Raw genomic sequence first — 23,516 nt, forward strand, 5'->3', positions numbered from 1 at the left:
TCAAGTCATATCCTTTTCTCGGCTAATCCTAATGATGAAAACCAAAGTCAAAAAGTCTGCTGGGAAAAATCTATTAACATCTTCCGTTGCAATGATGAACTAGAGAGAAAAATCGTGGAATCTAGAGAAATCATCTCTCAATCCTGTTCATCTAAATAATAACTTGAGCTACAACCTCCCAGATTGTCATTCAGCTGTAATCATGTACTGGCGTTCACGTGATGCTGCAAGCACGCACTCTCCCAACATTGCAACAAACGAAAGAACAGCTTTAAATACAACTACAACGTTTTCATGCTAATTATGTATAGGGACTCTCTATGTTGTTCATAGTCTTTTAACTTTCAGTGTTTAGTGTTTTTTCTTTTTTCTTTCTTTTATAATGTCACCCGATGAAGGCTGTTACAGGCCGAAACTAGTAGTGTTTTTATATTAAAACCTTTTTACTTAAATTCGGTTCTAGTCATTCAATTCTTCATAAAAAAAAAAAAAATATATATATATATATATATATATATAAATCTCAATTTATTATAATTCTCGGGTTTATAGTCAGTTTATATTAAAAATGAATATATATATATATATATATATATATATTCATGTCTAACTCTCCAACGGATTTCTAGGAGCCGTTGTAGAGGTTTCGTCCTGGTCTTTGCAGGCTGAAAGGTAGGTTTGTGATTTCTGGTTGGTTTAGTCCGCTGTACCAGTCGATAATTGGCATGGTAGACAAAGCCAACGAGATTTGCCCGATGCTGTGTAGAGCTGAGTCTTGGCATGGTAATGAACTGAAGTTCGACCGCTTTTCTTGGGTGAAGCGAAGAGATTTATCACTGCATGAGAGATTAAAATTTCTGATCAATTCCTCAATAAAAAGGGTGAAACTGACCTAGGTAGTGACCCTTCCCATAATGCATAGCAGTATACACTTCAGAAAAGGAAGTGTGCTCTGCACTGTGCGTTATTGAGGAAATTTATTTAAAGTAAAAAAAAAAAAAAACAGCTACTATATACAAATAGATTAATTGTGAAGATACTTCACGTGCAAACTTTGGTTTTGCATGAGCTTGGGTTAAGTTTAAAACAATAATAACATTCCTTGTTATTTATAATTTACTTTTCAACCCAACGGTAAAACTTTCTACAGTTTAAATAAATACAATCATTAAAGCGCCTCCATCGCACACTTAAAAGAAAGACGAGACATTGCGTTCTTTGACTAGAAAATACCTGACTTCGATACTCATTCTGATAACCGCAATCTGTACGTTTATATTTATGTATTTTTATTATTATTATTATTATTGTTCCGGGAAACTCCAAGGAGTCGACAGACTCATCGAGGGAGGCCCTAACATCATGTCTGGAACAACTATTCAACATTCACACAGTATCTATCATATCTTGCCTTGAACTCATTCATGGTTGTAGCACCCACAACAGTCTCTGGAAGCTTATTCCACTCATTCACCACTCTCCAAATAAAAAACCTAGCTCTAACACCCTTGTCAACCACGCTCTTGACCAGCTTCCATGCATGGCCCCCTAGTCCTCCCACCACCAGTCATATTTTCAAAAATATCTTCTGGATCAATCTTATAAAAACCCTTCAGTAATTTGAAAGTCTCAATCATATCACCCCTCCTTCGCCTATCGTCCAATTTCTGCAACCCATAAATCCTCAACCTATTCTCATAAGGTTCATTCCACAGTCCTGCTATCATCTTGGTCACTCGTCTATGGACCCTCTCCACTTCCTCCCCATCACGAAGAAACCCTGGTGCCCATAACTGGACATAGAAGTCCAGATGGGGTCTTATCAAGGCTCGATACAGAGGAACAACAACTTGTTTGTCTCTGCATGTTAAAGTATTTTTCATAAGCCAAGTGATTTGGTGAGCTGTTTTAGTCACTTTTGCAATGTGCCCCCTAAACTTCAACTCCCTATCCACCAGCATTCCCAAATCCCTGGCCTCATCAATCTCCTGGAGTACGGTTCCACCAATGCGATATAATGCTGCTGTTCTTTTCACCCCAAAGTGCATAACCTTACACTTTGCCACATTAAACTGACATCCATTTTTCCTAGCCCAGTCCTCCAAACTATCCAAATCATCCTGTAAAATTTTGACATCCTGTGCACTCACAATTGCTCTACCCAACTTTGCATCATCAGCAAACAAGTGAACACTTCCTCTCAAATCCTTTCGAATATCATTGATGAACAAATTGAAAAGCAGTGGTCCAAGAACAGAGCCATGCGGCACTCCACTAGTCACAAGACGTCTTTTTGACTCCACTCCTGAATAAACCACTCTCTGGTATCTCTTCTTCAACCACCCTCCTATCCATCTTACCAACCCTATATCTATCCCCATCTGCTCCAGTTTACTGATTAGGGTTCCATGTGGTATCCTGTCAAAGGCCTTGGCAAGGTCCAGTAGTATCACTGTAAACCCATTACCACTATCCAGTTCAGCCGTCACTGTGTTATAAAACGTGAGCAAGTTACTGAGGCATGATCTACCCTTCACAAAACCATGTTGTCCCCCATACAATATCCCATTTTCATCTATCCAATCCTGTATTCTTTTCTTGACTAATTTCTCTAAGACCTTGACAATAATTCCTGATATGCTAATCGGTCGGTAATTTACAACAGCAGTCTTGGAACCACCTTTATGCAGTGGAACTATTTTCCCCTCCTTCCACCCGCTCGGGACTAACCCGGACCCGAGACTCAAATTAAACAAAATGGTCACGGGTACTGACAATTCTTTAGCTGCTTCTCGTACTACACGAGCTGGTATACCATCCAATCCCACAGATGTATTGACATTGAGGTTATGCAATAGACTACTCACCTCCACTTCATTCACCACAATTCCTGTATAATCTACTGGTTCATTCGTTTCTGCAATGTCACCACCGATGATATATTCTTGCAAAGTGCTCACTCAGTAACTCAGCTATCTCAACTGATTCAGTTACCTCCCTACCATCGGCATTCTTTAAAATCATTCTGCCATGTACATTTTTCCTTTTACTTGCTACATATCTAAAAAACTGTTTAGGATTCTCTTTAGCCTGCATGGCCAATGTTCTTTCGTAATCCTTTTTTGCTTTTCTTACCACACTTGTCACCCTTCTGGCCTGCGCTTTATACCGTTCATGTTCCTGCCGGTCACCTTTCTCCTTAAATTCCCTCCATAGTTGTTTCTTTTTTTGCAGCTCAAGCTTAATGGTGTTATTCATCCATTTAACTCTTACTTGATTTATTATTCGGACTCTAGGTATACAGTCAACCATTGCTTCATGCAAGCACTTCCTAACTACCTCCCATGCACTATCAACTTCTAGTCCTTGCAGTTGTACATGCCATGGCACTGAGCCAATCGAACTCCTAAGCTTGTCATACTTTCCCGCCCGATAATTCCACATGTACCCTGTCTTAATTGAAAATTCTACACCTTTAGCCACCTCCCAAGTCAAGACCCTATGATCACTGTCACCAATTGGTGGCAATGTGGTCATATTTGTTACAGCCAAATCCTCAGATGTAATTACTAGGTCAAGCACTCTCTGACCCCTAGTATTTTCCATTACATGCTGTCGCAGATAGTTATCCCTTAATAACCGTATAAAATCCAATTCCTTCCTCCCGTGTGTCCTCTTCTCACTCCAATCAATGCGACCATAGTTGAAATCTCCCATAATAATCACCCTCCTTCCACTCATTTCTTCTATTTGCTTGTGCATACTGTCACCACCATCTTTTCCATCACCTGGTCTATAGCAGCACCCAATTGTATATTTAGTTCTGCTAGCCACAATCTCACACCAAATGGCCTCAAATGTGCTCTTTTCTCTATCCTGCAATTCAACTTCTATTCTCCTTGGCTTTAGCTCATCAGCTATCATAAACAATACTCCTCCCCCCATTTTATTCTCTCTGTCATTCCTGAACACACTATACCCATCACATTCAATCCCACTAGCTATATCATCTACAGTCAGCCATGTTTCACTAATACCAATAACCTGTGGTCTGGAAGTGCCAACCATGGCCAAAAACTCTTCCTTCTTGTTCCTAATACTCCTAGTATTAGTGTACATGAATTTAAGACCCCCATTAGCCCCAACCCTACCTTGATGCCTTATATTAACTATCCCACTCTGGTTTGTTGTCCTTATTTGCTCTAGCATATTATATTCATTCTTACATTCAACTGCCTCCCTAAGGACTGTATATCTACTCCCCCCCCCTTAACAAATCTAGTTCCCTGAATTTGCACATCCACTACATTCAGCAACACTCTCTCAAGTCTTCTTACACCATAAACATTCAAATGCAGGCCATCCATCTTATATAGATCCTTTCGCCCATCAAACTCACTCCACACGTCCACATATTCCATACCACTCGTCATACATAACCCACGCATAAAGTCATTCGCAATTATGGCCCTCCTTTTAAACATTTCACTGTCGTACCGTGGCAAAAGACTAATCATTCTAACTCTCTCACTCTTTTCTTTTGCTACCTCAAACAATTCATTCAGGTCTTCTATCATTTCCATTTTATCTCCTTTCAAATCATTCGTACCTGCCACAACAATCATTTCTTTCACCCTTTCCTTTTGCTCTCTAATAGACTCAGTTACATCCTTTATGGTCGCACCAGGTTGGTACGATTTTGTCAAATCCTTTACTAACACACCTCGTACTAACGAGTCCCCATACAGCACTCTATCCTTCATTTTGTTCATGTTCACATTCATACGCCTATTTTTCCTGTCATACCTTTTATTACTGGTTGGTTCATTCAGTCGACTTTTGTTCATGCACTCTAGCTGCTGTTTTGCCCTTTCTATCGCTCCATTCAACAACGCGATCTCACTCAATGCATCTATCTCATCTTTTTTATTCTCTGAGAAACCATTAATACTATCATTCACACTTTCTACATTCACACTCTCATAATTCTCATGTACAACCTTGCCGTTTCTTGTCATATCGCTATTTTCTTCATTCTGAAGTTTGACAAAATTATCACACTCACGATCCGAAATACACTTCAATTCCTCATTCTCCCTACATTCTCTACACACATTCAATCCTTTATTATCATCTATCCACACTACGACCGCACTTCGTAAAGCGTACATTTCACAGCTAGTACACTGACTCATTTCTTTTATACTACCGTTCTTTGATAAAGATGGCGAACCGTCATTACTGGCCGCCATTTTCCTTCGTACAGGTGCCATAATTATTGCAACGTGTTTTATCAAATAATAAGTTATAACACACCAAAAACACACAAATAGACGCACTAAAATACGCAAGGCAAACAAAACCACGCAATATTAAGTAATTTTATCAACGATAACTGAAAATAATACTTATCTCATCAGGAGCTTGCACGAACACTCTTTTGTTTATAATTGAAGGAGAAAGGAAACTCGGGTTTTTCATCGCACATACAGGCAAATTGATGACCATAATACACATGCAATTAATAGAACAAAATGTATTAAAATCATTAGTGGCGAAAGATGGCGCTGTGTGTAGCTGATCGATCGATTGTGGCTCTGTGTGTAGTTGAAGGATTAAGTACTGTAGACCAGTCAGTGTTTTCAAACTTTAGGTTGCGACTCGTCAGTGGAACATGAAATGAATTTAGCAGGCCATAACCAGATTTTTTTATTCTTTTTTTTTATTGTAATCAAATAGAATAGAAAATATCATACTTTATCCCACAGATTTCGTAGTTTCAAGACGTTCACGCCGGGGCGGTGTACATTCAGCGTTTCGTTTGAAGAGGGAGGTCGCATTATATATACTGTACGCCCTCAGATGCCAGACCCTTCGACACTTCTGCGCATGTCAAAAGAAGGAGAATCCATTCCGATAATAGGGCAATCAATCCGTATTGTGGGATGAGTTGTTTATTATTACACGTCGGAAAATTAACTTCTGTTTTATGATCATTGAAGTTTTTAAAGTGGTAACTATTTTGCTTGTATAACAGTTGGAAAATTTTACGAAAGCACGTGATTTCGCGTGTTGGTGACCAATTCGTACATCGCCTTATTTCTTTCTCCCCTTGAACATGAATTGACTCTTCTTGGCAGTCTGCCAACGACGGTTCTAGCTTCTGTGGTCGGCAGTGTGTGTGTGTGTGTGTGTGTGTGTGTGTGTGTGGCTTCCACTGATGAGACCTCAAAAAAGGTCGAAACCGGTCCGGGTAGTGGCTCTTCCCATTATGCATAGCATTATACATGTCTGAAAAAAAAAGGGGGGGGGTGCTTTGGCAAGCGATATGAAGTCATTAGCCTCTATATACAAGTAACTCACACGTGAAGATATTTCACGCCTTCCTTGAGAAAAGGATTAAAACCAAGTATATAATCTCTTGGTATCTTTAACATATAATAAACCCAATTTGCGCCCAGCTCTATAAACCAAACATGGAACTTCCAATATTGGAAGCTTGAAATATTAAAAATAAATGAGATTTTTTAATCCCGATAAGTTTGAGAAAAAGTAACTTAATGGACGACTATTCAAATCTTTTACTTGTGTAAGATTATCTACTTTTTTAATGTATATGAAAGTCTATGCAAAAAAATATTTGGATAAATAATTAAGTTAATCAGACTGGTATTTACATCATATTTTTCTAATTTATTTTTTATTAATTAATAAAACACAGTCTGAAAAAATATCAGCACAATAAGACATTAAAATAAATAAATAAATATTTAGCGTAAAATGTAAATGTATATGAAAATTTTAGAATGGCTTATTACCAAACTCTTACCTTTTTGCCTTTCTCAAAATATAAATAAATTAGCCTGCGCTGAAAATAATTTACAAAATCTGATCACAGCATTGATATAAAAATGGTGTTTCTAGAAGGGAATTATTCATTACTTTTCTTTGTGAATTCAAAACACTTCACAATAAGGATCACGTATTCCAATCGTCTGCTCCATCTGCTTCGTGGGTGCTGATTGCAACGCTGCCTACGTTCTCGAATTTCAATTTTATGATATTATTATGTATTTAATAAAATAAAATAATACTCACTCTACAGTGAGTGACAGTTTGTTGATGAAACTTGATAAAACGTGATAATATTAATAATATAAAGTGCTAAAGATAGCTGTACAAAAAGTGAATGTAATAACCAAATTCGTATATACAATGTATATGGTATATAAATAATCATGACTATATGATAGCATAGTAGTGCATAGTTTTAAGTTTAAGTTTCTATTTAAATAATGCTTTACTGCCAAAGGAACTAAACAAAAAAATAAATAAATAAATAAAATGTGATAGATTCTGTATATTATTTCTGGGAAAACTCCCACGTTACCCCTCTTAATAAACTATTATAATTACGGCTATTTTGCCTGCTTCAGTTTAGGAGTGCCGCTGTTTAAATGTCATTGGCTATTTACTCACCGATTCTTAGGGCATTGCAGATGTAAATTTACCAAAACGTATATGTAGCATAAGGAAGGGAAATCTACATATACCTTTTTCTGGGTGTTGCGGCTTTTCTTCTTTATGCGATGTCCGAAAACTACTGAGTGTGTGGAGGGGGAGGGTAGGCAATTTGGGAGAATTAAATTAGAAAAACCCGGTTTTTTTTTCCAGTAATATATACATATATAAACATATATATTATATTACTATATTATATAGGGTGGGGGAAAGGTGAAATGGTTGATTTTTTATATAGGGAGGGGGAAGGGGAAAGGGGGTTGACGGGGTGCGGTCCGTTTCGCCTATATTCTCGGTCGTCATCAGAACACATTGGGAAAGTGGATGCTATCTTAGTTAGCATCCAATAAAAATAAATAAATTGATATAAAAGTCCGCTATTTTATATTGTATTTTTAAATTTCGGCAATATGCCGCTTTAGACACACAATTTCTGCAACACACTGCAACTCATTTTGATGGGGTTAATAGTAAGTATTTAACATATTTCGTTTAGTAAAATTTAACTTGCTACATTTAAATTTTTCAAACTTTTTGTCATTTTTGGGTTGTGGGGAGCAGGTTAGACACTTAGGTTGGGTTGGGGGGGGGGCGCAAGTTAGAAACTTGCCACAGGCGCTTCATACCCTCGATACTGTACCCTTTCAAAGTGATCACTTAGTAACTGAATATTTCTTCTCCTTCAGTTACTTTCCTACCATCATCACTGAGCAAAGTTATCTTTTCATAATCGTTCTTTCTCTTACTTGCTACGTAGCAAAAAATTCTTTTGGATTTCCTTTGATCTGCTTAGCTAATTTTGTTAGCAAAACTTGTTACCCTTATTTTGTGCTTTATATTGCTCATGAGTATGCTGATCACCTTTTTGTTTATATTATAATATATTTTCCCAGCTCCTGCTTTACATTGCTACTCATCTACTTAATCGCTACTCGGTTTACCCTCCTGGCCCTGGGCATGCACTCTGTGATACTGCTTATCTCAAACAATCCCTGACCACTTCCCATGCTCCACTGACATTCTTTTCTTTTAGTTTCTTAAGCCATGGCACTGCTCCAAGTTTCCACCTAAGTTTGTCATAACTGTCAGCTTTGCAGTTCCACATAAACTCGTTTTTGACTCAACATGTTGAGCAGCCTCCCAAGACAAGACCTGCGTGGTCACTTTCCCACAATTGGAGGCAGACTTGCTACTGTAGTTATCGGTAGATATTCTGATGCTTTTACCAGACCACCATTTTTGAACCTCTGGTTTCCACCATCACGTGCTGTTTCAAGTAATTATCCCTTAGTAACTGTATAAATTGCATTTCCAATTTGCCATGTGCCTTTTCTTCCTTCCAATCTATATCACCATAGTTGAAGTCTCCCATGATGATTGTTTGACCTGCACTCATTGTGCTAATCTTCCAATGCATATCATCACATCTTCTTCTTCTGAATCCCAGGTCTATAGCAGCAAGCAATAATACATTTTGTCATATTGGCCTATATTTCACACCAAACAGCCTGCAATGAACCATTTCCTCCAGATCTACAATCTTCCTTAATTTATATTTTTGTTGTTGAAGTTCTTCAGCTTATCATTAATAATACCCCTCTTCCTGCTCTATTTCCTCTATCTTCTCTGAAAATACAATACCTGTTACATTCTATCCTGTAACTGCATCATTCTCTGACAACCCTGATCTCGCTGATGCCACTAATATTCCGTACAAAAAATACTGTTGCTTGAGGTGATGGCGTTAATGGTAGTTGTGCGTAGTGCGTAGATAAGTAGTAGGGAAGTCAGTAAGAAGTGTTTCGCGGAGTGAAATCGATTGCTCTTCCCCGATCAGTCCATGGAGGTTTCATATGACAATAATAATAATATCTATTTCGATTCGTTATCCAGCATGTTGAAATGAGCTAAAAACGTATTATTCTACTCGACTGTAGTTTAGTAAATAGCTTTATGTACAGTATATATACAGGGTGTTCGGGATAAATTTGACATATTTATAATTAATTATATTTTTCCGTAAGTTACATGTATTAACACACACTTCTCTTCATTTAAAAGTTTGGACCCTTCTTCATTCATATACAAGATGTCAGAAAGGATGGATAGCTGGAACCCACCTGAATCATGGAAGAGAATAACTTGTATCATGATGATTCGTGCCCGCCATCAAAATAAGGATATTACGACTGCTGCCCAATGCTCCCTGAATACAGTAAAAACAATCAGGCATGAACTAGAGACTTGTAATGGTGACTACGAGGATGTAGCAAGAAGAAAGATCCCTAGCAGACGATCTGATTGCGTTCGTACAGCAGAATTCCTCGCAAATCTGCAGGAACAGGTGTTGAAGAACCCTGGCATTGGAATTCGGGCTTTGTTCGTGGAGTTGCTAACTGTAGTCAAGCCCTGGATAACAAGGGTAGCCAATGGTAGGCCGTATGTATGGCAGCAGGATTCGGCCCCTTGCCACACCTCTGGGAAAAGTCAAAAATGGTTGTCTGAAAATTTCTACGACTTCACCAGTCCAAATGTTTGGCCTCCAAACTCCCCAGACCTTAACCCCATGGATTATTTTGTATGGGGCGCAGTTGAAAAAGACACCAATCGCACTTCCAGTAATACAAAAGCCCAGTTAATGGATAAAATTAAAACAGTTTTTGCGGCCCTTCCCAGGGAGACTGTAGCATCAGCTTGTTCGAGGTTCCGAAGCAGAATTGAAGCTGTGATCGATGCTAATGGTGGTTATTTTGAGTAAATCTTGTTGATAGTATTGTAATTAACTCTGCCTGTAATGTTTTTTTGTCAATTCATTAAATTTAATAGATACAAAGAAGATTTTCTTTTTCCTTACGAAACTGTCAAATTTATCCCGAACACCCTGTATATATATATATATATATATATTTTTTTTTTTTTTAATATATATACATATTTTGCTTAGTTCTCATTCCATTGCATTTGGATAGTTTGTGACTTGCGTCATAGTTGTTTGTCACACACACACACACACACACACACACACGCACACACACACACACACACACACACACACACACACACACACACACACACACACATGAGATCACATGCTGTTTACTATCTTAATTAAAAGAAACACACGTATTAACCACAGTGAAAATTATTTAATTCTAAATATTTCATCCTAAGTATTCTTAGGACATTAACGCATGATTACAATAGAATCTCATTAAACGTGCGTAACGTGATAAGTTTATCAGGTTACTTCAGAATTAAGTATCCCACCATCAGAATTGAAAGCTATTATTTCCTTAAAACGTAATAAAAACATAATCATTACCAGAGCTAATAAAGGAAATACCACTGTGAATCTCGATACAGATTCATATGACCGAAAAATGAATTTACTTCTTCATAATCCAATTTGGCATAATACTTACGCCAAATTGGATTATGATCCTACAAAACGTCAACTCAGAAAATCAAATAAGCTACTTAATGAAATTTCCTCCTTAGAAACAATCAAAAAAACTTAAGACATACCATGCAAGACCTCCTAGAATTTATGGCTTACCTAAGCTGCACAAAACTAATATTTTGTGCAGTCGTACCCGTCGTAGACTGTATCAGCAGTCCAACTTACAAGTTATCAAGATTCTTATCTAACCTTCTCCCCGCTCACATAGGCCACTCAGTCTCTTCAATCAAAAATTCTACTTAGTTTCACACAAAAATTAAAGACCTTCAACTATCAAAAACTGACTTGTTAATCAGCTTCGACATTGTCTCCCTCTTCACAAACATTCCCCATAAAGAAACAATAGAATTATTAACTCAAAAATTTCCGTCTGATATAGTTGAATTGTTTAAGTTTGTTATTGCATCAGGTTACTTCACCTGGAAAGGTCAAATTTACAAGCAAGAAGAAGGAACAGCAATGGGATCCTTTATCACCAAACCTAGCAAACTTGTTTCTAGAACACCTTGAAGAAAAAATATTCACTTTTGAACCCAAACCAAAACATTTGGTTAAGATATATCGACGACATATTTGCAATCTGGGATCATCCCGGACATGAATTACAACTGTTTCTAGATAAAATTAACCTTCTTCATCATTGCATCAACTTTACGTTAGATAAAGAATCTCCGCAGTGTATCTCCTTTTTGGATTTACACATCCAAAGAAAAGAAGACGGTTCCATCGCCACTTCTGTCTTTCGCAAGCCTACATTCTCAGGTCGCTGCATTCACAATTCTTTCGCTCATCATCCATCACAGAAATCTGGCATCATTAAATCACTAGTTTCCAGAGCACACAAATTCTGCTCCTCTGAAAAATCTTTAAACCAGGAATTAGAAGAAATCAAAAATACAGCCATCCTAAATGGATATAATCCGAAAACAACTCAAAAAATCATCAGTCACTTCTCCACACATCAAACCAGACAGGAAGAAGTCCATAGGATTCCCATACCTTACATCAAAGGCATCTCCGAACGTCTTTCTAAATTTATGAAGAAATACAATTTTGCCACTACTTACAAACCTATCAACCAAATTTACTCTCACCTTTGATGTTGCCCGGCGTTTATGAAATTCCATGCTCATGCAAATCGTCTTACTTTGGACAGACAGGTAAGTCTGCTCAGAAACGCATCTCGGAACATCAAGACCACATTCGTCTTTTTAAACCGCAGAAATCTGGCCTCTCTCAACACGGAATTGAAAATCCAAACCATAGGATCCATTGGGAAAAGTCTAAACTTTTACATAGATCTTTATATAAACATGAACGTTTTATACAAAGAAAGTTCTGAAGCCCTACTACACAGACCAAACTTAAACCGCAACGACGTTCTTACTATTCCTAAAGTATGGGAAATTGTCATACAAAATTGTGTTAAATAATAATAATAATTATTATTATTTTCTGTAACACGTTACGCACGTTTAATGAGATTCTATTGTAATCATGTGCCCTAACTGTATGTTATTCCTATTATTGTTTTAAACTACTATACTGATGATGTCTTAAGATACTTAGGATGAAATATTTACAATTAAATAATTTTCACTGTGGTTAATACGTGTGTTTCTTTTAATTATGATCGCACCACAGGTCTCGTTATTTAAAAAAGTTTACTATATTAACGGAACTGAACTGCAAGAAGTTGTCGAGGCAAAGGACTTGGGAATTATTGTGAACTTAAGTTTAAACGGCATATTGCAAAGATTTCCAAAACATCAAATTACATGGTTGTTGAAGAGCACACTAACAAGCAGGGATAAGGAAGTTATTGTTCCACTTTATAATTATAATTATTATTATTACTACGGGCTACTCCAGGAGTCCTTAGACTCATCGAGGGAGGCCCTAAACCTCATGTTCACACAACTGTTCAACATTCTCACAGTATCTATCATACCTTGCCTTGAACTCGCTCACTGTCATAGCACCCACAACAGACTCTGGCAGCTTATTCCACTCATTTACCACTCTAAAAGTAAAGAACCCAGCTCTAACACCCCTGCTAACCACGCTCTTGTCCAGCTTCCATGGGTGTCCCCTAGTTCTCCCACCACCAGTCCTGATCTCAAAAATATCATCTGAATTAATCCTATAGAATCCTTTTAGCAATTTGAATGTCTCAATCATATCTCCCCTTTTCCGCCTATCAACTAGTTTCTGCAACCCACAAATCTTCAACCTGTTCTCATATGGTTCATTCCATAGACCTGCTATCATCTTAGTCACTCGCCTCTGGATCCTCTCCACCTCCTCCCCATCAAGAAGGAACCGAGGTGACCAAATCTGGGCACAGTAGTCGAGATGAGGTCTTATCAGGGCTCGGTACAGAGGTACAATAACTTGCTTTTCTCTGCTCGTCAAGGTATTTTTCAACAACCAAGTGAGTTGATGAGCTGATTTAGCTACTTTCGCAATGTGCCCCCTAAACTTCATCTCCCTATCCACCAACACTCCCAAGTCCCTGGCCTCGTCAATCTCTTGGAGTACAGTTCCACCAATGTGGTATAATGCTGCTAATCTTTTCACTCCGAAATGCATAACCTTACATTTTGTCACATTAAATTGACATCCATTCTCCTTAGTCCAGAACTCCAATCGATCTAAGTCATCTTGCAAGACTTTGACATCTTCTGCATTCACTATCGCCCTACCCAACTTTGCATCATCAGCGAACAAATGAACTGTCCCACTTAGACCCTTCCCTATATCGTTAATGAACAGATTAAACAGCAGTGGTCCAAGAACAGAACCCTGTGGCACACCACTAGTCACAGGCCGTCTTTTGGACTCTACTCCTCAATAAACTACTCTTTGATATCTCTCCATCAACCACCCAGCTATCCATCTCACCAACCCTATATCCATTCCCATATGTTGTAGTTTACGGATTAGAATTCCATGTGGTATCCTGTCAAACGCCTTTGCCAGGTCCAGCAGTATCACTGTAAACCCATTTCCCTTATCCAGTTCAGCCGTCACCTTGTTATAAAACTTGAGCAAGTTACTGAGGCATGATCTACCCTTCACAAAGCCATGCTGTCCTCTGTACAGTATCTCATTTTCATCAATCCATTCCTGTATTTTTCCCTTGACTACTTTCTCCAAGACCTTGACAACGACTCCTGATATGCTGATCGGTCGGTAATTTGTAACCATAGTCTTGGATCCTCCTTTATGCAGTGAAACTATTTTCCCCTCTTTCCACGCCTTCGGGACTAAGCCAGACCCGAGACTCAGATTAAACAACATGGTCAAGGGCACTGATAATTCCTTACCCGCTTCATGCAAGACCCGTGCCGGTAATACATTAATATGACCGCATTTGGACTATTGTACACAGATCTGGTCACCTGGATTTCTTGGTGATGAAGACATGGTGGAGAGGATTCAGAGGCGAGTTACAAAGATTGTTGCAGGTCTGTGAAATGTTCCCAACGAGGATAGATTGAAGATCTGTGGGCTCCAAAAACTAGCTGACAGACGTAGGAGAGGTGATATGATAGACGTATAAATTATTAAAGGGATTTTACAGGATTGATACTGATGACATTTTTAAGACCAGTGCAGGAAGGGAGAGAACGAGGGGTCATCCCTAGAGATTATGTAAGAGTGTGGTTAACAAGGGTGTTATGACTAGATTTTTTACTTGGAGGGTTGTGAAGGGGTGGAATACGTTGCCAGAGGTGGTTGTGAATGCTCCGCCTGTGACTGAATTTAAGGAGAAGTATAATAGGTATTATGTAAATAATGGTTAGTGTGTCAATGTGGGGTCTCCCACGATGAATCTTTTGACCCCATGGAGACACCGTTATAATAATATATCCCGCATATGTATGTATGTATGTATGTGTACCGTATATTATCATCGCTCTTGGCTAGTGAAATTTTGATTGGTTATCAAATTGCATACGTCACTGTTACTTGACTGTCTGTGGATGATACGTGGTAAATTTAAAGTTTCTGTTTAAACGGCACTAGGGCGATATTTTTTATGGGCAGAAAAATTTAACAGATCTACTATATTTTAATTCAAGTATTCTTTTCTACTAGAAATGAATTTGATATCATTATTAAACAAGATAAAACGGTGTAAATAGCTAACTTAGTAACGTAATCATTGTTTTAGCTGCTCAGAAGGATACAAGGTAAATCTACAATTTAAAATGCTTGCAGTTTAATTGAAACATAATTCGCTGTAAAGAAGAGGGCTCAATACTTTCTGATTCTGAAGTTTGTAGGGCCTAAAAGTTGTGAAAGAATTAAATGGAGAAGATTTGCTGCTGTTTTTGAAATAACTTTAATAAATAAATAAATAAATAAATAAATAAATAAATATATATATATATATATATATACATGTATTTGATATGTATACATATACATGTATTTGATATGTATACATATACATGTATTTGATATGTATACATATACATGTATTTGATATGTATACATATACATGTATTTGACATCTATATGTATACATGTATTTGATATCTATATGTATACATGTATTTGATATGTATACATACATGTATTTGATATGTATACATATACATGTATTTGATATGTATACATATACATGTATTTGATATGTATACATATACATGTATTTGATATGTATACATACATATACATGTATTTGATATGTATACATACATATACATGTATTTGATATGTATACATACATATACATGTATTTGATATGTATACATACATATACATGTATTTGATATGTATACATACATATACATGTATTTGATATGTATACATACATATACATGTATTTGATATGTATACATACATATACATGTATTTGATATGTATACATACATATACATGTATTTGATATCTATATGTATACATGTATTTGATATGTATATGTATACATGTATTTGATATGTATATGTATACATGTATTTGATATGTATACATGTATTCGATATCTATATGTATACATGTATTCGATATCTATATGTATACATGTATTTGATATCTATATGTATACATGTATTTGATATCTATATGTATACATGTATTCGATATCTATATGTATACATTATTTGATATGTATATGTATACATGTATTTGATATGTATGTATATATGTATCTGTATATGTATGTATGTGTGTATATACACACACACACACAACACATTGGAATCTAATGATCTCAGAGTTATTGGAATGCACTGATGAAAAAACACCATCTAAAACTACTTGAAAAATTTTCTTTTAATTAACTGACAGAAGAAAGTATTTCTTTAATTATGTTATGCTGATGATTTGATACTATCATCTTTTTTTTGTTTGTTTGTTTGTTCTTTTTAGCAACAATGAAAAGTTTAATGATAAAGCACTATTATTATAATACAGATATTTTTATAATTATTATTATTATTACTGTATATTATACCATCATCTTCAGCCATTTTCTGTTCACTGCTGGACAAAGGCCTTCCCCAAAGTTCTCCATTCAGTTTTATCGTGACCTATTCTATGTCACTGAGTTTCTAGCCATCTCTTCAATCTCATCCTCCCACTGTCTCTTTAGTCTTCTTGTTGCTCTCATTCCATCTCTGGGATACAAGGTAAATCTACATTTTAAAATGCTTCTGTTTAATTGAAGCATCATTCTTTGTAAAGAAGAGGATTCAATACTTTCTGGTTCTTAAGTTTGTATGTATTGTAGGTATTGATGTATGTATACTTGCACATTCAAAAAAAAGGATACTCATATACATGCATATGCATTTTTGTATATGTGCCTACACATACAAAAATGTATATTATATAGGTAATGAAAACAAAGAAAAATTATTTGTTATTACAAATAATTCTAGCTGGTAGCTATAGTTTTAATTATAAAAGTGTTGGTTCTTTCAAAATGCACACATAAAAGTCAATACACAAAATGTCAAAGCGTGTCTTGATCACAATTATTGCACCTTGAACATGTTACACCAAAAAGTGGTATGACAGTTCAAAGTGCTCCAAGAAAAAAGCATCCACTACAAAAACATACTTCCAGTTGTTGCATTTGTTATGGCAATCCCAGGAACAAATGCAGCTGTAGAGAGAATTTTTTCTCTCATGAGTTTTTTGCGGTCTGATGAAAGTGATTCTTTTCATCAGACCACAAAGAACTCATGAGAGAAAAAATTCTCTCTACAGCTGCATTTGTTCCTGGGATTGCCATAACAAATGCAACAACTGGAAGTATGTTTTTGTAGTGGATGTTTTTTTCTTGGAGCACCTTGAACATATCACACGACTTTTTGTCCACTTCAGCATTTGTGTCCTTCCATTCTTCCATTTTGGAGTTCACAACATTATTTATATGGCTGACTTCATCAAATAATTCATCTTCATGAACAATATTAAATATTTTGCTGTCAACATCACTGATTGCTTTTAGGCTGCTTGCAACTTCAGTCCAAGTTAGTGGAGTTTGCAAATTAATTCAGTGAAATGCTTTCAATGGCTGGAAATTATAAGTCTGTTTGCTTAAATATTCAAGGAAAGTATCATAAAATAAATTTGTAGCTAAAAATTCTTTTTCATCAAAGATGCCCTCATCTTTGAACTCTGAAATAATTTATGACATTTTAAATGTTTGAAAGTTCTCAACTTTCCTATTTGTAATTTTCTGTCTGAGCAATTCCAATTAAACCACACTTCCTTTTCTGCATGATAAAATCTGGATGAAATATCACCACTCACAATATATACACTCACTTTAACTTTCACAATTACTAACAGACCAGCAAACAAATGTTAGACAAAGTAACCTTGTTACTTGTAAGTGGAGGTTTCTGTGGTTTAGAAGTTCATAAGGCATGTTCCGGTAATTGGACCACATTTTTTTATTAAGCTAAAAGCACAATAAAGAAATAAAATAAAGAAATTTTACCCCTGAAGATGTAAGTCAAACAACTTACGAAACTTGTCGGGTTTTATTTCTTTATTGTGCTTTTAGCTTAATAAAAAAAAATGTGGTCCAATTACCTGGAATATGCCTTATGAACCTTGTTACTGCCCGGATGCAGCAGTACTGCCACTGGTTGCAGCATTTTCATCCTGTCGCAGAGAGAGTGCATTCATAATGGTTGATAACACTGGCTAACAAAAAAAAAAATATTTTCTGCTGATTATGATTTGACACTTGTTTTTACTAATTTCGGTGCACTGATTTCAAATATCAAACCCGTTTTTCCTCTATAGCATTTTCTTTTTGCCAATTTGTAAGTTTTTGATAGTTTTAAGGAGGCAGTACTATTTAGAGGATCAAAAAAACGATTTTTTAATATTATTTTCTGAAAGTATGTACTTTTAAAAATCTGTTCCTAACTTTTTATCAAGAAATTCGAAAAATTCCTGAAGATATAGCCTATTATTCAAAGCGGCGTGCAGATCAGAATTGGAGCGCTCACCGCTCTCGCTTGTTAGTAAACGAATAAATGCATAAGAACCTGCAACTGCATGTACTGGTGCTTTGAATGCGAGAGAGGCCGATAACCGACCTAATACATTTAGGTGATGAAAAGTAGGCGATGACAACTGCCTAAAACAAATGAATTCTATCTGCATCATAGCAGACAAAGAACGATCGAAATCAGTCAATCGTTAATCGATCGTGAAAGTATGATGAGCGCTTATAATGTTTCAATAAAGTCTCTGGTTTTTTTTGTCTTGTTAATTGCATGTTAGTCGGCAGTGAAGAAAATACATCATGTCTACTACTCGAAATTGTGTCAATAGTGTAGATTCCTTCTGCTACATTTGTGGCAGCTTTACTGTTCCCAATCAAAGGACAAATATCACTGATTTCATTAAGAAAGTGTACTTTGCATACTTTGACGTAAAAATTGCAGATCAGGACAAGTCATGGGCTCCAAATAAAATGTGTAAGTCATGTGTAGAAAATTTACGACAGTGGAGCAAGGGAAAACGCCAAAAATTAGCTTTTGTCATTCCACTGATTTGACGTAAACCAAAAAAATCACGTAGACGATTGCTATTTTTGTTTAGTTCAGACTTCTGGTTATAATAAGAAGAATAAGAAAAAAATTGTGTATCCAAATCTCGACTCAGCAATTCGGCCAGTTGCTCATTCCAATGAAATAGCCGTGCCAATTTATAAAGGACTTCCTTTACTTGAGAACGAACATGATCGGGATATGCCATGTGTTCTCGAGGAGCAAGACCCGGATGTTGATTTAGACAATGAAAATTTAATTTCTAGTTCTGGACCACAACGTTTTACTCAAGCGGAATTGAATGACTTAGTAAGAGATTTGGGCCTATCAAAGGAATCATCGGAATTGTTACCTTCAAGATTAAATGAAAAAACTTACTGGAGCAAGATACGAAGATAACTTTTTATCATAGCAGGGAAAGTAATCTTGTACAATATTTTAAACACGAGTGTGGATTTATTTACTGTAACAATGTGTCAGTTTACTAATTGAAATGAGTGGCGTTTATTTATCGACAGTTCAAGCAGAAGTCTCAAGTGTGTCTTACTACACAATGGGCATGTATATGGCTCAATTCCTATTGGCTATTCAGTCCACTTAAAGGAAACATATGAGGACATTAAAAAGGTTCTGAAGTTATTAAAATAAACAGACCATAACTGGATCATCTGTGTGGATCTTAAAATGGTGAACTTTTTACTTGGCTTTCAAAGAGGATATACAAAGTTTCCATGTTTTCTATGCTTCTGGGATAGTCGAGCTAGAAACCAACATTGGAGTCAGAAACATTGGCCTCTTAGAATATCCTTAAATGTTGGAGAACAGAATGTTATAAATCAACCTTTAATCGACAGAGAAAAAATCATTTTTCCACCTCCACACATCAAACTAGGTCTTATGAAGCAGTATGTTAAAGCTTTAGATTTACAAGGTGACTGTTTCCAATACATATGTGAAAAATTTCCACGACTTAGTTATGAAAAAATTAAAGCCGGTGTATTTGATGGACCGCAAATTAGAACTTTAATGAGAGACCCAAATTTCATCAACTCTATGAACGAAATTGAGAAAGAGGCCTGGACTTCATTTACGATGGTTGCAAATAATTTTCTTGGAAACAAAAAAGCGTGCAATTACAAAGATCTAGTGGAAACAATGCTTGAAAATTTCCAGCGCCTAGGTTGCAACATGAGCATAAAGCTTCATTTCCTATACAGTCATCTTGATAGATTTCCCGAGAATTTAGGTGCTGTAAGCGATGAACAAGGCGAAAGATTTCATCAAGACTTAAAAACTATGGAAGATGGGATTCTCACATGATGGCCGACTACTGTTGGAGTATTCAAAGGGATTGCCAAAACAGAACACACAGCAGAAATTGCTACAAACAAAAATTTATTCCCTGAAACTCGTGTAAGTAAAATTGTTATTTTTTTATAAATATTCTTGTAATTTTTAATGAATATTGTTAAGTAGTTATGTATCTAATTATCGGCCTCTGTCGCATTCAAAGCGGCAGTACATGCCATTGCAGGTTCTTACGCATTTATTCGTTTACTAACAAGCGAGAGCGGTCAGTGCTCCGATTCTGATCTGCGCACCGCTTTGAATAATAGGCTATATCTTCGAGAATTTTTCGAATTTCTTGATAAAAAGTTAGGAACAGATTTTTAAAAGTACATATTTTCAGAAAATAATATTAAAAAATCGATTTTTTTGATCCTCTAAATAGTACTGCCTCCTTAAAACTATCAAAAACTTACAAATTAGCAAAAAGAAAATGCCATAGAGGAAAAACCTGACGTGATAGAGAAAAATGGGTTTGATATTTGAAATCAGCGCACCCAAATTAGTAAAAAACAAGTCTCATATAAAAGTCAGCAGAAATTGTGTTGGACAGTGTAATCGTCATGGCATGAATGTTTTCGACCTCAAGCTATCACATGTCACAAGCAGAGACATTATCCTTTTCATATTTGAAATACAAGAATGAAGTCATGCCACTAATTCAAAACAGGGACAAAACAGGACTAAAGTAAATAAAAAGGAACAATTAGTGTATTGCTAAGATTTTGTTCAGGAAAGGGACCAAAGTCTAAAAAAGGGGACAATCCCATTAAAAAAGGGACGTCTGGTCACCATAGAGTACAGGTCAGGTTATTATTGTGGGGGACTTAAACTATGGAGATATAGACTAGAAGGAAGAAAAATCACATGACAGGAAAAAAATAGAATTTATACACCTACTAAGAGATAATTATTTAAGGCAGCATGTGATGGAGGGGACTAGGGGTGGGAGAGCATTGGACCTGGTCATAGGATCAGAAGAGCCATGTATCACATTGATGGTGCTGTACTCCAGGAAATAGATGAAACTAGAGATTTAGGGATGGTAGTAGACAGAGAGTTAAAATTTAGAGGACACATTGCTAACGTAGCCCATAAGATTACTGGCTATTGGAGAACACATTAACATGAGATAAGGAAGTTATTCCTCTTTATAAGGCTTTGATATGCCCACATCTGGATTACTGTGTTTAAGTCTGGTCCCTTGGGTTTCTTTGGAATGAGGAAGCAGTGGAGAGGATTCTGAGACGAGTGGCCTATGGAATGTTCCCTGTGAGGGTAGATTGAGGGGGTGTTGATTGCAGAAGTTGGTTGATAGGAGAAAAATAATGGATATGATAGAAACATTTAAGTTGCTTAAAGGTTTTATAGAATTGATGCAGAGGGAATGTTTCAGCACTTGGCTAGAGGAACCAGAACAAGGGGTCATCCCTGGAAGTTGAATAAAGGTGTAGTTAATAGGGATGTGAGGAGTTGTGAATGAGTGGAATGGGTTGCCAAAGTTAGTTGTGAGTACTTTGTCAGTAATGGGTTCAAGGAGAGGTATGATAGATTGTGTGAATAGAATGAGTATCTCTCGATGAGTCTTCGAACTCCATGGAGGTGCCTGTATAATAATAATAGGTGACCAGAGAAGAAAGAATGATTATGGGAGGGTGATATTGGTTGATTGAAGTAATAGATGTTAATAGCTACAGAGGACATGATTCACAGTTTATAGGTGGCAGACAATTTTAATCTCCTAGGATGCCTAAAGTAGCTTAAAAAGTTCTGTTTCATCTGTAGAGGAGGATTCCATGATTGTCTAATCTTTATCATACATGGTACCAATATGCTATCAGTAAATGCTAAAATAAAATTAAACACCAGAATTGTGTAATTATTTGTTTATTAAAGTTTAATACACACACACACACAAACAGAGGAAATCAACAGGCAGCCCCATTGTTTACCCAATATACTAATATTTTTTTATTGGTATTGCAGATCTGCTTAATGCAGTAAATGCTGTGTGATAGGCTGCAAAAAATTATTTCACTTGTTCCTAGCTACGTAAAGTTTGAGAAATGCCGTACTGTAATTTTGCAACCATTCATAGGCAGAATTCATATAAATATTAAATGGATAAATTTTTCCCCTGTTTAATTATTATTCAGTTGAATCTATGATCTAACTATTTACTTATGTTTTTCTGAAAGAAGTCAGTGTCACAGATGTTTATTGTGGTCTGATATGAAGGTTCAGGATGATAATCCATCTTAAAAAAATGATGACAAAATCTCACAAAACCACAAATTTTGAAAACAGCAGAAACAGTTTATATTAATACAGATCACTTGTTTGTGAAATGAGGCCAGTGTTTGATGCTGATATTAGCTCTGGCTAGCTCCTTACTTTCTTGTCTACTACTCCAAAACACTAACTTTATCAGATAATCTTTCTAATATCCAGATCATCAGAAAAAAATTTCTGTGTAATTAACTTGGCATATGACGAATCATTTAGGAATGAAGATTCTGTCCATATAGATTTTTCATTTGTTTCAATAATGTGTGTGTGTGTGTGTGTGTGTGTGTTATTTTTAGCTGCAAAATCAAGCTAGATATTGTTATTGCGTTTATTCTGTGTATTAAATTATTTCATATAATTTAAACAAATGCTATTTTATTCTTAAATAGGAACTTTGGTAGAACTGTTTAATGTATGCAGGAACTGTGTCAAGTTTTGAAGAAAACCAGGACACTAGGTGTTGGATTTGGCCTGATTTTGATTCTAGATATCAGAAAGATGTTCTCCAATATATTAAAAGTCACATGGAACCCCATACTGGTAACTGAATTTTATTTATTATTATAGAAAACTGTAATTTTCAATAATATAACATATACATTTGATATGATAGATGCTACTTATGATTGATATTTGCATCATTTATTTTATATCTGTGCAAGTTATTAACCCTATGAACTCTCCTTGCTTTCTTATTTTCTTGTATAATTTAAATTAAAAAATCACCTGCAAATTTTATTTAATTTATTTTTTTCAGTTGAAGTATAACTCTCCTATAAACTCTCCTTGCTTTCTTATTTTCTTGTATAATTTAAATTAAAAAATCACCTGCAAATTTTATTTAATTTATTTTTTTCAGTTGAAGTATA

General features: G+C 36.0%; 1 protein-coding gene across 3 annotated transcripts in view; it reads left to right on the forward strand.

Moving 5' to 3' along the window:
- Positions 1 to 15,044: 15,044 nt before the first annotated feature.
- Positions 15,045 to 23,516, forward strand: part of LOC150096051 (PCNA-interacting partner-like) — a 274,947-nt gene continuing 266,475 nt past the window's right edge. For all 3 annotated transcript variants that reach the window (XM_090408806.1, XM_090408805.1, XM_090408804.1), the window contains exons 1-2: positions 15,045 to 15,180; positions 23,037 to 23,187. In XM_090408806.1, the coding sequence (XP_090264932.1) occupies positions 23,058 to 23,187 (130 nt within the window). In that variant the 5' untranslated portion in view covers positions 15,045 to 15,180; positions 23,037 to 23,057. The remainder of the gene's footprint in view (positions 15,181 to 23,036; positions 23,188 to 23,516) is intronic.

The sequence above is a fragment of the Typopeltis vanoorti genome, chromosome 19 (genome assembly GCF_054136105.1).
Source record: "Typopeltis vanoorti isolate ZY-2024b chromosome 19, IOZ_Tvanoo_1.0, whole genome shotgun sequence".
Lineage (NCBI taxonomy): Eukaryota > Metazoa > Arthropoda > Arachnida > Uropygi > Thelyphonidae > Typopeltis > Typopeltis vanoorti.